Source organism: Rhinoraja longicauda, chromosome 21 (assembly GCF_053455715.1).
Source record: "Rhinoraja longicauda isolate Sanriku21f chromosome 21, sRhiLon1.1, whole genome shotgun sequence".
Classification (NCBI taxonomy): Eukaryota; Metazoa; Chordata; class Chondrichthyes; order Rajiformes; family Arhynchobatidae; genus Rhinoraja; species Rhinoraja longicauda.
The window spans coordinates 19,445,061-19,461,505 of NC_135973.1; the positions used below are offsets into that span (position 1 = coordinate 19,445,061).

At 46.4% G+C, this 16,445-nt stretch overlaps 1 protein-coding gene across 3 annotated transcripts in view; it reads left to right on the forward strand.

Annotated features, from left to right (window-relative positions):
* Positions 1 to 16,008, forward strand: part of xpo6 (exportin 6) — an 83,832-nt gene extending 67,824 nt beyond the window's left edge. For 2 of the 3 annotated variants that reach the window (XM_078417969.1, XM_078417971.1), the window contains 6 exons: positions 1,814 to 1,928; positions 2,198 to 2,369; positions 2,666 to 2,827; positions 3,713 to 3,811; positions 7,241 to 7,471; positions 12,656 to 16,007. In XM_078417969.1, the coding sequence (XP_078274095.1) occupies positions 1,814 to 1,928; positions 2,198 to 2,369; positions 2,666 to 2,827; positions 3,713 to 3,811; positions 7,241 to 7,471; positions 12,656 to 12,757 (881 nt within the window). In that variant the 3' untranslated portion in view covers positions 12,758 to 16,007. Of the gene's footprint in view, positions 1 to 1,813; positions 1,929 to 2,197; positions 2,370 to 2,665; positions 2,828 to 3,712; positions 3,812 to 7,240; positions 7,472 to 12,655 lie in introns of all 3 variants that reach the window. The other variant, XM_078417970.1, reaches the window with a different exon arrangement.
* The last annotated feature ends 437 nt before the right edge of the window (positions 16,009 to 16,445 follow it).

Below are 16,445 nucleotides of genomic sequence, written 5' to 3' on the forward strand. Positions count from 1 at the left end.
AGCATCTTCCCCACCACCGATGTCAGGCTAACTGGTCTATAATTCCCTGTTTTCTCTCTCGCTCCTTTCTTGAAAAGTGGGATAACATTAGCTACCCTCCAATCCACAGGAACTGATCCTGAATCTATTGAACATTGGAAAATGATCACCAATACGTCCACGATTCTAGAGCCACGTCCTTGAGTACCCTGGGATGCAGACCATCAGGCCTTCAGGGATTTATCAGCCTTCAGTCCCATCAGTCTACCCAATACTATTTCTCGCCTAATGCAAATTTCTTTCAGTTCCTCTTGTCTCCCTAGATCCTCTGTCCTCTAGTACATCTGGGAGATTACTCCATCACTCTGTGTTTTGATCGTGAATGTAGGTGTTACACCCCCAGCTTTGGCGTCGTCCCACTGCCCAGTCAAATCAAGTACAAGATCCAACTAAATTGCATCCCATCTGACCCGCCACAAAGATACACTGCAATTAAATCGATACTGAGAGGCGTCGGTTTTTGTTGGCTAACTGTTATAGATTTGGGATAAAGGTAGGTAAGAAAGATTCAGATAAAGATCAGCCGGTTGAATATCAGCAGGAAGTAGAACCTCCTGTTCCTATATATATGACCCTGAGTACAACCAGTGAGGAACATGTTGTAGGATGTTCCCTTAATAGGAGGTTGGTTCCTTCTCAATCACATAACATGGTATCCTGACTTCATTCTTATCGGGCAATCCCTCTTACCAGTGAGGTACTCTGCTAGTATCAACCTGCTTTATCTTGCAGAACTTCTACGGCTGACGTGCCTGACTGATATCCAGTCTTGTAGTAACCTGCACAGTGGTGCAGCGGTAGAGTTGCCATGCTGTGCCAGAGACCCGGGTTCGATCCCAACTATGGGTACTGTCTGTACGGAGTTTGTACGTTCCCCCCGTGACCTGCGTGGGTTTTCTCCGAGATCTTCGGTTTCCTCCCACACTCCAAACAAGTACAGGTTTGTAGGTTAATTGGCTTGGTAAATGTAAAAATTGTCCCTAGTTTGTGTAGGATAGTGTTAATGTGTGGGGGTTGCTGGTCGGCGCGAACCGAAGAGCCTGTTTCCGAGCAGTATCTCTAAACTAAACTGCAAGATGTGTTATGTAGTTTCATTTTAGGGATACAGCAGGGAAACGGGTCCTTCCACACACCGACCAACGATCACCCATTCACACAAATACCATGTTATACCACTTTCTCATCCACTCCCTACACACTAAGGGCAATTTACAGAGGCCAGATAACCTACAGACCCACACGTCTTTTAGACGGAGGAAACCGGAGCACCCGTAGAAAACCCACGCGGGAGTACGTGCAAACTCCGCACAGTCAGCACCCAAGGTCAGGATCGAACTTGGTACTCCAGTGCTGTGAAGCAGCTGCTCTGTTGGGGCTTGGAAGGTGGGCTGGAGGTGTGGGGAAGCCACATTCAGTGAAAGCCTGCTATCTCATGTTCCATAAGAAATAGTGCATTGTTTAATGTGTTTTCAAGGATATATTTGGGAATACTGGAATATCAGTACTTTTGTGATTGGCGCCTATGGAAATGTCATAAAGTGAGGAAAGCTGATCAGATCTCCGTGTCGGGAAAGGATTTCTGTTGCATTCGTTGTGGTTGCAACTTTAATTTCAATTACCTTTACGAGCACGGAGTGAAACAAGCTTGTTGGAAGCCCTAGCAGTAGTTTGCATCATATCGACATCATATAACATTAGTCCACCCGTGGTAGATGTGTGGTGTCCTAGGTCCAACTGAGCACAGGCTGATGTTGGTGTCCCCTCTCTCTTCCAGGTATCACGGATGAGATGCTCAACTTCTTCCTCACTTTGCTTCAAGGCCTCAGGGTGCAGATGGGGGTTCCCTTCACAGAACAGATCATCCAAACGTTCCTCAACATGTTCACCAGGTAAAAGGCCTTGTCGGGGTGAATGGTGAGGCATTGGGCTTTCAAAGATGGGTCGTGGAGTGAGAGGAGTCTTTCCTGCAAGTGGGTCAGTTGTGGCTGGAAAATTGGTGGTGGCCCAGTAATTTGCGTTCTCAACCTCTTTTCCAAAGTGACTGCGTTCACATTTTCCTCCTGCACTGGCTGTGAGATCACACATGGTTTGTAGATGTGATTCCTCTATCTTGCCACGAGCCCTGTGTATGACGTGGGACTTTCCTTCTGTTCCACAGGGAACAGTTGGCCGAAAGCATTCTTGAGGAGGGCAGTGGGGGCTGCCGAGTGGTGGAGAAGTTTCTGAAAATCCTGCAGGTGGTGGTCCAGGAACCAGGGCAGGTGTTCAAGCCCGTGCTCCCCAGCATCATTTCCCTCTGCATGGAGCAGGTCTACCCAATCGTAGCAGAGGTAAGGCTCTCACTCTCGCACTTCTAAAGCTGCTCTGGTGAGCTATGCAGGTGTGTCACGAAATCCTGAAGGCAGCCTTGTCATAAAAATATATGGGGTTTCTGCACCTCGCAGATCTGTAGATGTGCCATTGCAGAGTATTATCAGCTGTTTTGAGGGGTGGAAGAGGAAAGCAGCGGTGATGTTAAAGATCAATCTTAATCTTTTTGAATGAAGAAGCATGTTTAAAGGACTGGATGTTGTGTGCTGTGTTCTATTCCATCTGCTCAACTTATGTTGATATTCTTGCACACCAGCGGTCCTCGCCCGATGTGAAGATGGAGCTGTTTGAGCTGCTTTACCAGATTCTGCACAACAACTGGCGTTTTTTCTTTAAATCCTCTGTCTTGGCGAGTGTTCAGCGTGGAACAGCTGAGGAACTGATGGAGAATGAAGCCCAGTTTGTTTCTGCCATGCAGGTAACTGAGGTTGCTGGTTGTGGTCCTTGGTAGTTTGTCCGTTGTATCAAGATTGCTCTCCTTAACTAACTGGTTAACTTAATTAGTACCAGGTAATGGAGAATTGCAAAGATCCTTTGCTTCTGTTCAAGTCAATTCACCTGTGAACATTTAATCATTAATCAATGTGGCAAACTGTTTGGGAAGCAAAAAAAAACTGCTGGAAATCTGAAATAACAACAACATGCTTGATGATCTTTCATCAAGTTGCTCATTGTCATACACCCAAGTATGGCGAGGTACAGTGCAATGGAAGCCTTGCTTCACTGTCAGTGTGAAATAATTGCATCTGTAACCAGAAAAACGTGGTATCATTTCCACTCCGCATATCTGATATTTTCTGTTTTTAAGTCGCAAACTATTTATCCAGTTAAATTTCAGTTGAATAATTTATTGAATTGTTGATTTGTTCAACAAAACCATTTGCTGAATCATGGTATGAGCACGTTGGCTGCTGAGATTTCTATATGACAATGATGCTGCACCTTAATTGGTACTTGCGACAATTAACAGATCTTGAAAACTTGACCTTGCCCAGTTGTCAGCAAGTACTTGGCTATAAGCTGTTTTCTGGAAAAGTCTGGAAGATTGGGTCTGCGTGAATGCCCATTCTTTGCACGGTGCAGCTTGCTGTGTACAGCCATAAGTTGCCCCCACCTCTGCATGCGGAGTTAATTGCAGTGAAGTGGTGTTAACATCACGCACGTGGCCTTACTCCAGAGGGTTTACTGATGCACTCGGCTGCGCACTGGTGCTGAAACAGCCAAGAGTGCTGTGATCGTATCATGAGCAGCCGATGATGAAGCCTTGCATTCAGCACCCTAATGCTTCCTGTTCTTTTGCCAGGCCTTCGGACAGTCCTTTCTCCAGCCCGATATTCAGATCTTTAAACAGAACCTGTTTTACCTGGAGACGCTTAACACCAAACACAAGCTGTACCACAAGGTAAGTGCTGTTCAGCTGTACTATGTGCAGTTGTATAGGACGGGTCTCCTCACTCTGACATTTTGCCCCTCATCCTCCTGGCGCAGTTGCCACACCTCCCAGACAGAAGGGAACTGTGCACAGCCTTAGAGAGGCATTGGGTAATACAGCAGGGCCTTCAGACCAACGCCCATGCTGGCCAAAGTGCCCCACCTACACTGGTTCTACCTGCCTGTGTTTCAACCATATCCCTCTAAACCTTTCCTATCCGTGTACCTGTCCAAATGCCTTTCAAATGTTGTTATTGTACATGCCGCAGCTACCTCCTCTAGTGGCTCGTTCCATATGCCCACCACCCTCTATGTGTAAACGTTGCCCTGTTAAATCTTTCCCCTCTCACCATAAACCTGTGTCCTCTGGTTCTTGATTCCCCTGCTCTGGGTTTAAAGACTGTACATTCACCCTACCTATTCCCCTCGTGATCTTATACACTTCCATAAGATCACCTCTCAGCTTCCTGTGCTCCAAGGAATAAAATCCCAGCCTGCCCGACCTCTTCCTACAGCTCAGGCCCTCGAGTCCTGGCAATATCCTCGTAAATCTTCTCTGCACGCTTTCCAGCTTAAGCCTGAAATGCTGCAAGTCTGTGACAGTTCATAGCAGTTGGAACTGCAAAAATTCTTGTGGCATGCAAAGGAATATGTCATGAGCTCTGCTCAAACGTATACTTTCCCAATCAATACAAAACCAAATTACAGAGGGATGCAGATTATTTATAAACCCAGCTGGAGTGCTAAAAATAGATTACTCAAGGTGGGGGAGAGCAGATGACACGTACTGAACTCCATGCAAATACCCTTGAATCAAGCAAATTTGAGTAAAATACATCCCGAAGTGTGATCATAATATAATTGTGTGTGTGGAGTTTGAGAATAAGTTGGTTAAGTCTGTGACATAGAATCTGAATGTAAATGCAAAACACTTTAGCTACAGTGGAACTGGATAATTGGATTAAAAGCTTTAGTTCAAGATGACCAACAGAAACCTTTGAAAGAAATAACTTGGCTGTAGTTGCCATCCAATCCTGGCCTCTGTGTGTGTCAAGCTACTGAGTGCTGAGAGGCCAGTGCAATGGATTTTGGGAGCTTAAACCAGGGCAGAACATGCCCAGGACCCTGGGGAACATTGTTAAGCAGAGAGACCACAGGGGTTCAAATACATGGTCCCCTGAAAGTAGCAGCACAGATGTGCAGGGTCATGACATTCATTGGGCGCAGGAGTTGGAAGGTCATGTTACAGTTGGTCAGGCCACACGTGTGGAATATTGTGTGCTGTCTCTTTGCTACATTATAGGAAGGATGTGATTAAGATAGAAAGGGTGCAGGGAAGATTCATAAGGATGTTGCATAGACTGGAGGCCTTAAGTTATACAGAGAACCAGGAAAGGCTGGATCTTTTTTTCCCCAGGAGAAAAGGAAGGCAAACAAGTGACACGATAGAGGTATATAAAATCAGTCAGGCCTGGTGAGAGATTGCAGATCCTGGAATCTTGAGCATAAAAATAGACAGCTCGAGCAACTCAGCAGGTCAGGCAGCATCTGTGGGGGGGAAATAAAATGGCAACATTACAGTCTGGTTTGGGAACAGCTCTGCCCAGGACAGGATGGCCCTGCAGAGAGTAGTGCGTTCGGCAGAACGCACCATGGGAACTACACTCGTCCCCTTGCAGGACCTATACATCAGGAGGTGCAGATCCAGAGCAAGCATGAGGGACCCCTGCCACCCCAGTAACGGACTGTTCCAGATGCTACGATCAGGCAAACGTCTCCGCTGTCACGCTGTGAAAACGGAGAGGATGAGACGGAGCTTCTTCCCACAGGCCATCAGGACTGTCAACTTTTATAACCCCAGAGACTAAATTTTGGTCGACACTTTTTGTGCTATGTTTAGTAACTTATTAACTTTATTTATATGCTGTAACTGTAATTCTTTTTGTGCACAACCCGCAGGCATTGCCACTTTCATTTCACTGCACATCGAGTATGTGTATGTGACAAATAAATTTGACTTGACTTGACTTGACATTTCAAGTGGGGACTCTTGAATGCAGATAGATACACCAGAGAGTGCGGGTTTAAGATGAGGGAAGAGGTTTAAAGGGGGATCTGAGGGGTACATTTTTCACACAGTATTTGGTGTCTGAAATGAGGTGGTGGAGCCAGGAAGAGTGACAGCTTGTCAGAGGCATCTAGACCACAGGGTCACAGGGGAATGTGAAATTAATGCAGGCGTGAGGTTAGTGTAGGTGGGCATGGTCAGCATTGTTGTGATGGGCCAAAGGGCTGTAAATCTCTATGACTCACTCTTGCAAGCAGTAACCTTATAATTGCCAGTAGTGTGTTGTGTTCCTTCTATTGCTTACTTATCTTCTTGCAGACAGCAAGGAACTATAATTGTGGTACTTAATGACTGCAATGTTGGAGGGTGTCAGGAAGAAATCCTTTTATATTTATGTAACAACTGAAAGCCCTTTCCGCTGTGATCCATTTTAGCGTGCAGCCACTGCAGCAGCCTGCTCACGGCTATTTGGTTCTAAAAATAACATTGACTGCCTAGTAATTTATAAAAAGAATATAAACAGTTGAGAGACAAAAGAGACTGCAGATGCTGGAATCTGGGGCAGCAAACAACTGAAGGAACTCAGCGGGTCGAGCAGCATCTGTGGAGTGACAGGAATTGTCGATGTTCCTGGTCAATTCCCTGGTCCAGCAGAGTGGAGGCGTTAACAGTTTCAAAGACTTTGCTGCATTTGTATGCAAAATCAGTAATTTAGTTTAATTTAGAGATACAGCATGAAAACAGGCCCTTCGGCCCACCAAGACCGTGCTGACCATCAATCACCCATTCATACTAATTCTATGTTATCCCACTTTCTCATCCACTCCCTACACAATAGAGACAATTTACAGGAGCCAATTAACCTACAAATCTGCAATGTCTTTGGGATATGGGTGGAAAACGGAGCGCCCGGTGGAAACCCATGAGGTCACAGAGCATGTGCAAACTCCACACAGACAGCACCTGGGGTCGGGATCGAACGTGGATATCTGGCGCTGTGAGGCAGCAGCTCTACCTGCTGTGCCCATGTGCTGCCCATCTGCCTGAAGGGCAGTGGTGTTCAGTAGCAAGTGCAGAATATCTAAATTGCTGTGTGTAGCGAGTGGTGAATCCTGCAGTGCAAGTGGTACTCGTCTGCCCGACCCGCTGAGTCCCTCCACCATTTTGTTTTTTGCTCATGGTTCCAGTACCTGCATAGCTCTGTGGTACTGTCCCAGCCTGCTTGCTGTGACAAGGGCAGGGCCTTGTTGGTCTCCACCAAGGTCAGGCTTTCAGACTCTGAAGTTAACTTTGCTTGTGCTCACTGTTTGTTCTTTTTTGTTTCTCTGCCAGAAAATCTTCCGGACAACCATGCTCTTTCAATTCGTCAACGTGCTGCTGCAAGTGCTGGTGCACAAGTCTCACGACCTGTTGCAGGAGGAGATTGGCATTGCTGTGTACAACATGGCCTCTGTGGACTTCAGCAGCTTCTACGCTGCCTTTTTACCCCACTTCCTGGCCAACTGCGATGGTGTTGACTCCAATCAGAGAACAGTGCTCGGCAGAAACTTCAAAATGGACAGGGTTAGTTCTTGGAGTGCCTATGGAATCGCACAAAGGCGCAGGAATGTCAAATGTTGCTGCAAGTCTTGCCACCACTGCCAAAGGGAATGCTTAACCATTACATAGTGCTTAGTCAATGCGATATTGTAGTGTGTTCTGTTTAGTGGCTGTGAATTCTCTCCGTGGAAAGTGATCTGAGAAAAATGATTCACGTACACTTCCTCTGAAACAAGGAAGAAGATGCATCTCCTCTGAAGGCTGTGCAGTGTTTGACTGGGGATGGTGTGTGACCAGCTCAAAACAAGTTGCTTTTCAAGATTCTGACGTTGGTTATCAGGAAAAGACAGAACTCCATTGTTAGCCAAGTGATAACACAATGTTTAAAGCATAATGTGATTGGCCAGAGTGGCATCATTTGAGGAAGAGAAATGTAACTGCTGAAGGAGATAAGAGAGAACCAGAGGATGTAGTGTATTTGGATTTTCAACAACTAGTTACTACATGGGGATTCATGGGGTTGAGGACAATATTAGAATAGATAGGTGATAGGTTAACATGGAACATGGAAGCAGGTCCTTCGGCCCACAATGTCCATAGCAAACATGATGCCAGGTGAAACTAATCTCCTTTGCCTGCACGTGATCCATTCCCTCCATACCTATGTGCATATATAAAAGGCTCATAAATGCCACGATTGAATCTGTTTCCACCACTACTGGAACTATGGACCAGGTACCCACCACTCCCTGTGTAAAAAAAAAAAAAATCCCCGCACATCTATATACTAAAACTCTCGTTTGTTATCTTGTTTGTGACTGAACTTCAGCCGAAACAGTACATGACAGCGCGACAATTTTAGGCCCACCTTACTCACCATTGTCACTTTAGTGATAATGCAAGTAGTTTTATTGAAATCGGTCTTATATTTTTTAAGTTATTCACATTTTAAAGTTTAAAAGGAGGGGAGGGAAGGAGAGGGGGAGAAGGGAGAGGGGATTGAGGGGAGGGGGGAGGACGGTGCTGCACCAATGCAGGAGAGGTTTGGGCCCAACGGGTCCACTTAGTCTAGTTTCCTTTAAATTTTGCCCCTCTCACCTTAAAGCTATGACCTCTAATCTTTGACTTTTCCATCCTGGGGGGAAAAGGTTCTGACTACCTCTATCTGTGCATCCCATAATTTTATATACTTCTATCAGGTCCAAATTTATCCAACCACTCATAATAGCTAATACCCTCTAATCGAGGCAACATTCTGTTAAACCTCTTCTGCACCCTCTCCAAAGCCTCCACACCCATCCTGTAATGTGGTATCTGGAACTGGACACAATATTCCAAATGTGGCCCAACTAAAGTCATATAATGCTGCATTGTGGCTTCCTGACTCATATACTCAATGCTTTGCCCTGTGAAAGCAAGCATACCATATGCCTTGCTTACCACTCTATCTACTTGTGTGGCCACTTTCAGGGCAACAGGTTAACTGAAAGCAAGATAACTGGGTTTTTGGCAGGTTGGCAAATCTTACTCAGTGGGGTGCCAAGGGGATCCGTTGTGGAGCTTGGCATTTATTCTTGATCGCAATGATCTAAATGGAGGGAGCAAGTGCAGTGAAGTTTACTAATGGCATGGAGATCAATGAGAAAGTAAGTTATGAGGAGAGCACATCTGGGGGAGCACAGGCCCGGCCTCTAGTGGAGTGTGGTACTCATTCTAGGAATGATGTGAAGGCATTGGGTAGGGGATTTTAAGTTTATTGTCACGTGTACTGAGGTACAGAGAAAAGCTTTGTCATGCATGCTATCCAAACAGATCAGATATACCATACATAAATGTAATCAAATCAACTCAATACAATGGCTACAGCAAAGGGGAAGATACAGAGTTCAGAATATAGTTCGCAGCAATGTGGCACACCATCTCCAAGGACAAAATCCAATGTCTGCAATGGGGTAGAGGTGAATTAGACAGTACCCTAACTTATGGAAGGACTGTTCAGAAGCCTGATAAAAGGGTCGAGGAAAGATTTTGGAGAATTGTTCCTTGGAATAAGTGACAACAATTACTTGGACATGTTGGAGTGGGCAGTTAGACATGTTGGAGAGAAGTCTGAAGAAGGGTCTTGACCCGAAACGTCACCCATTCCTTCTCTCCTGAGATGCCGCCTGAACTGCTGAGTTACTCCAGCATTTTGTGTCTTATCTTTGGAGAGGCTGGTCCTAGTTTCTTAAAAGAAGGGGTGAGGGGATATTCTGCTGGTATATAAACGATGAGAGGACTGCACAAAATGGACAGAAAGCATGAGAGAATTAAGAGTGACATGAGTAAAATCCTTTTTGTAGACATTGAGCAATGCAACATAGGAACAGTCACTTCGGCCTGTGATGTTGGTTGGAGCCTGGGATGTATGCGCTGGAGATGTGGTAGAAGTTGCTTATAGTGTGGCCATTGAAGGAAAAGTTTGCAAATCTATGTAGAAGGGGCTGGGGTGAAAAATGAGTTCAACTTGAGATAGCTGGCATGGAGAAGATGGGCAGAGTAGTCAACAGCAATTCTGTAGCCGTTTTATGATTCGCCCATTAAAGACAGATCAAGGCATTTTTTTTCCTGCGGGCCCTATCTTTGGATTTTTCTTCCTTATAGGATGGTGGAAACAGAAAGTTTGAATATATTTAAGACAAGGTGTGGTTGGTCTTTGAGCAAGGGATGGAAGTTTACAGGGTGGATGGGAGTGTGGGGTTGGAGTTTCAGTCAGAGCAGGTGTGATCTCAGTGAATGTCAATGGGCTGGAGCCCACAGGCATATAGGGGTCCGTTTGCAGTGTTAGCCTCAAGGTCTTGTACCTCAGGGTGATGCTTTAATGTTTTTCTGCTGTTCAGCACGGTGAGCTAGTTGTTGACTGGGCTGAGGTCTTCACACTGGGACTTGAAGCCGTGATGGTTTCACTCAGAAGGAAATGCCACCACTTAACAGCTGTCCATCTGAACGCTCTCGGCATCCCCATGGATGGCGCAGTGAATGGTCCAAGATCCACACTGGTCCTCTACTGGCCACGAGGATGGGAACTCCATTCAGTCAGCCTTCCTGCAGTTTTTCTGGCTCTTGTGCGCACCAGGCTCCCTGAATACTGACAGCAGGGATGTAATGCTGAGGCTCAGGGATGTAATGTTGAGGCTTTATAAAACGCTGGTCAGACCACATTTGGAGTATTGTGAACAATTTTGAGCCCCATATCTGAAGGATGTGCTGGTGCTGGAGACCGTCGAGACGGGGTTTATGAAAATGATCCCAGGAATGGGTGAGATCCCAGTGATCAGCGTTTGACAGCACTGGACCTCTCCTCGCTGGAGTTTAGAAGGATGAGGGGGGACCTCATTGAAATTTACCAAATAGTTACCAAAAGGTGAGTTCCAGCAGCCAGAGTGCGCATTGTGCCACTCCCTGGCCTGCTTGGTGGACCTTCTCTCTCCCCTTCATTCACCAAAGCATCACGTTACAGTCCAATGGGCTGCGGGGTGTAAATCACAGCTGTGACTGCAGCTCTCCATTTCTTCGGAGTCGTGGGTTCAAGTCTGGGTCCAGAGACCTTGCTGTAGCCAATGCCTATAGTGAGGGAAGATCAGTCTCTTGTGAAGAAGGCCCTTTGTCACCACTTTGGTAGAGAACCATCTCCCCAATGTTCTGGCTTTCCATGGCCTTGCACAACATTGTTTTTCTCATGAATTCGTGCTCTCTCAATATTCCTCATTCAAGCTACGGAATTAGTATTTTAGCATGTGGAGTTAAGAATGTATGTGGCAGAGAATTTGAAATTCTAACCATAACCCTTCGGTAAAAAACAAATGCATCTTTATCATGCACCCTCTGATTACAATCTCGCTACTCCTGATAACACTGAATCATGATCTCCATCAGGTCCCCACTTCTTTGTCCCGACTGCACTGTTTCAATGGTACTTTTATTGTCACGTACAAACGCACAGTGTGCAGAAATAGTCCACTGAGCCCGCATGCAAGAAGCACCAGGTTTTGATGCCATTTTCAAAGTCCAGTCTGTGCTCTATTTTTTATGAGCTGTGTCCGATGCAGGCTAGCCCCAGGCTGCTGTGTGCCTCCAACCTTCGCTTTGCTTGGACGCAACGTCCCACTCCATGCCCGTCCACCTTTTGTACCCTGGGTGTGCCTCCCGTTAGAACAGCCATTGCACTGAATCTGCACCCATCTCTAGTAATGGCATGTAGCAGCTCTGTTTTCCACATGGTCTTGAACAGATCACGACTGTACACTGCACCCAGCTGGACACAAATGTTCCTACAAATCTGGCATGTTTTTTTGTATCAGTACTTCCAGGCATGGGGCCAAATATTCATTTTCCTATCATGTGTCTTTAATCTGTACTGCACTTTAACTAAGTTTTTTTTTGATTCACTTGGCTTCCTCGTCCCTGTTCCATGCTGCTACTTCTAAATTGTTACTTCATGTTTTTGGCTCAAGTAATTTAATATCTCTGACTTTTCATGCAGTTAGTTGAGGTGAGGAACTAACGACCCTTGGGAGAGCAGGGGCGGCTATACTTGCTGAGGTAACACCACCCTGGCCTGTCTGACCATGTGGATTTATCAGTGGACTTCTAGTGAAATGTGACTGAATCCTTTGCTGTGTTGGTTTGAATGGAAAGATGCCTCACTGTACGATTTTAGAAAGTCGCTCTGCTGACACCAGGGCAAAGTTTGCGTGACAGTGAAAGTGACCAGTAAGTCTTGCACCCAGGGGAAGGAAATCAAGAAGCAGAGGACATGGTTTCAGGAGAGAAGGGAAAGATTTAATAAGCACCTGTGGGTAACCTTTCCACACAAGGTGATGGGTATATGGAATGAGCTGCTACAGGAGGTAGTTGAGGCAGGTGCTATTACAACATTTAAGAGACTTGGACAGGTACATGAATAGGAAAGGCTTAGAGGAATGTGGGCAGGTAGGACTAGCTTATGGAACTAGCTTAGATGCAGCATCTTGGTCGGCATGGACACATTGGGCCGCAGGGCTGCAGTATTACTTACTCTAAGGAAGTGTTTCAGCTGCTGACAGAAATGAAAGTCTACTTTATTCCGTCTGTACTCAAAGTCAAATAAGTTGCTTTCTGATAAACAATCAGTTATAGAAGATGATAATAACCTCTCTTTTTCTCTCTCCCTCCCCCCACCGGTACTAGGATTTGCCTTCGTTTACACAGAGTGTTCACAGACTTGTCAATGACCTGCGATACTACAGGCTCTGTAACGGCAGTTTACCTCCGGGGACGATCAAACTATAGCCTCCACGACTGAAGCCTTCTCTCTTGTCCTGTCGCCAGGCTGCCCAGAGCACGGTGCTGCCTGCACCCTCCCAATACACTGCTGCAGCACTTTGTGTCTTTGTCCTGCAGGAAGATGTTAGTCACATTCAGTAGATTGACATGATGCAGATCAATCATGTAACCTGCACTGAATAGACATCCGTCGTTTGCACCTTTGCGTTGATGTGCTCCTCTCAGCTGTTTCATTGCATTGACCAGGGAGTGTGCCGTGGTCAGCACTTTGTTTCCTCGTCTGAATTGCCTTGAACATTTCTGCTCTGTGTAAGCAGAGGACTCTCCATTCTAGGTCATATCATTCCAACGTGATACTATTGGCACACGATCGATGAAGAGTTTGTGTTGAAACTGTGTTCAGGTCCATCAATCACCCTCTCCAAATATATGCTGGATTTTTTTAATGAAGATTTTAAGTTGAGTAAATTTATTTCATTGTTTTCATTAGACTTCCACTTACCTTTGCATAATTTCTCCTGTGATCCCTTCCCTACAGAAATTGATCCTGTTGGTCCCTGTGTCTGATTTACTGAGGCTCTGTCAGATGTAACTGAATAAGGTAGAAGAGAGAATGAAAGAAGCAAATGTTTGAAACTTGTTGCCAAGTATTTGGTTTAAACATTCAGGATTTAGCATTGGCTGATGGTTCTACATTCGGTACTGATGCCTGAACTGCATCCGTTAGGTTCTGATAGGAAACCTGATCACTGGCCCTCTGCCATCCTGTTCCTGAGCCACACTCTGCCTCGCCTCCAGGAGTCTCAGCCCCACTCTTGTCTGAAGCTGCTGCCCACCCACCGCTGGAGAGATGTGGGCCGAGGCACAGCGGCCTCTGGGCTGCTTTCACCAGGGGTGGGGTTAGAAGAGATGGAGATCAGACTGCACCATTGTGGCGCCGCGATGGGGGAGATGGGGAGTGGACACGTGACTAGTGTGAGGTTCTGGAGCAGCAGAGAGGAGCAGATCAGCAGGGAATCCCCAGCAACCCTGAGCCATAAGCGGGCTGGCCAGTGAGGGCTGATGCCCCCTTGCTCACACCTGCCAGCCACCCCTGCATTGCCAGCTATAGTGTTAAAGTGAGGCCGCTCAGGCTGAATGTATTACATAGATGGGCAAGCCTCCACTGTACTTGAACATTAAACCTTTCCTCCCCTGAAGAAGCAGTTGTCCCACCCTTAAATTTCTAGGTACAAAAATGCCAGGTCTCTGGAAAAGGGGCTTGTGTTAAATTAATTCATGTTGAGCCCAGTTCTCAGTCCCCTTTGGTCGAGCAGCAGGCTGAACTTCCGCAGTCATCGCTCCAAAGCTGAGCTGCCCAGCTGATTTTCAGTTTTCTTCAGTGGGAATTGAGGCTTGTTCCAGGGATCGTAGAAATGAAACAGCTCCTTCGCTGCGGTACATCATTCCTCGTTAAGCTCGTAACTCTGGCCCCGATCTGTCGTCACATCAGTTCTCAGCCACAAAACGCTGCATTTTTCGCAGTTGCTTTTTTTTAAAAATCCATTAAGTTTGCCTCACGAGGTGAAATTTCTCGACATTTCATTTAAAAAGCTGCTAGTGACTTTTCAATTGCATTAAAAAAATTTGGTCTCTGATTATGTAGTGGAATAAAATGGGGACAAGATACTATCCGAAGCAATGACCTGCTCCAGATCCCTGATGGCAGCCCAGTACGTGGTCCCTTGCAGCAACCCGCCTTCCCTGGGTTGGCAGCACCTGAGGTGCAAACAGGAGCAAAGCAGAGGCCTATTGTCAGACTCTGGACAATTCAGCCTTGCGCTTAGACACTGGTTGTTTAGCTTCTTTGGATCTTATGCTACCTCCTCTCCCTGATTCCAGGGAATGGAAACAATGCTTGTGCTGACTTAACACACCCGACGGGTCTGGTTCAGTCGGTCTGGGTCTGGGTGTGACACTCTTCGCACTGTCTCGGACTCGCCTGAAACCGCTGCCGTTTGTGGGTTCCTGATCCGCCTAATATCCAGGCATGATCTCTGGGCTGTGTATGTTGGTCCAGGGCTATGCAGAACCTGTCTTCCATTTATATTTTAACCTTTGTTTTGACCCCCAGGCTTTTTTTTAAGAAAGGGTTCCTTTACATTTTGCTGCATGTTGTACAGAAACCAGTGGTACTCTGCAGCTGGCCACCTGTTGATAGTTTTCCTGCCCATTGGACTTGGATCACACTCCTCTCTGCCGTGGATGATGTGGATATCTTTGGATTGGTTCACCACCACTATGGGTGGACCTGGTCTCGCGGGTTAGGGCTGTTGCCAAAGCTCCTGTAAGCCCAGTCAGCTCCTGCGTCTTTTGTTGGGGTCAGGGTGCCATGCTGTGCCTTGTGTTGAAGGATCCAATCTCCCCATTTCACCCATCGCTGGGATCGGCTTTGTTCTTCCCCAGGCTGCAGGGCCAGACCACATGTGCTGTGTCTGCAAGGTGTCCCTACTTCGTCGGGCTTTGTGCTGAGGGTAGAGAGTTCTACCTCTGCACAGCGTCTAAACCTGGCTGAGGCTTTGAGTGGAAGGTGTTGCTCACCCATTGTCCTGGGCTCTGGTGTTGTCACTGGAGATCAGCTTGTGGCGATGTTATGCTTCCCTCAAAGTCCGAAGCACGAGCCCCTGCAGCCCATGGCCCTCTGGCCCTCCTCTTTACAGGTCAGTGATGGTCACATCGCGTATGGCGCCTTCTCCCCGCTGCTCCCCTTCCCCATCAAAGAATGCTTCACCTGCAATGTGATTTGAACTACGCTGTGGTTTTTCTATCAGGCACTTGTACCCAAAAGGGAATTCCTTGCAGCGTACAAGGTAAATGACTGGTACCACAGCTGGCAGCACTGGTCCCACCCTCGTACAACGTGGCTGACCGGTTGTGTGTCGAAATTTGATGCTCTGTTTACAATGTGTACTGAGGACGCCCACCTTCTTGGTCACCGGTGTAAGACCCGCTCTACAGCTAACTTGCACCCTGTACAAAGTGGACTCTTGTTTATTTTTTTAGGATTATGGTGATACTTTGTACAAGTGTACATTGATGTGATTATAAACAGGTTCCAGCTTTCACCAAGGCTGTGTCAGTGTTTCTGGATGTAAATATGAGACTCTGTATTGTGCCTGAACACTTGCAATGAAAAGTGTATTAAATCTACACACTGGTTTTACTCTTGGTGTTGAACCCATTTTGATTCTGTGACATTCCACTGCAGAATTCAACTCTTTTATAACTGCATTTTTAAAAATTGTGTAGATATGACTTTTAAATAAATAATGATCCAAGTGCGTGTTTGACCTCAGGCATTTGGGAGTTAATAGGGGTCAAGGAACCGAGGAAGAATTCTGTACAAAATCCCTGTGCAGAAGTATCAGTGGGCAACCATCTCAACTAAAGCTGGGGATTGTAGCATCTTGGTTCTTCCTGAGTTACAAGTGATTTGTTTAACGTGAGGAATACTGATCCTCAGGCTGAATCTGGACTCACTCGGGGGTTTTGACTTCTCTCACAAGAAGTGAGCAGCTCACCCAGTCTTCACTCCTCGTCCCACCAAACTCCAAGCTGCTGGCTGCAAAGTCATGCTCAAGAAGAGGTACAAAAGACTGAGGTGCCAGTGCTGCCGTGCTAATACTTCTCACATCAGTCCTTATTGTCCTGCAGG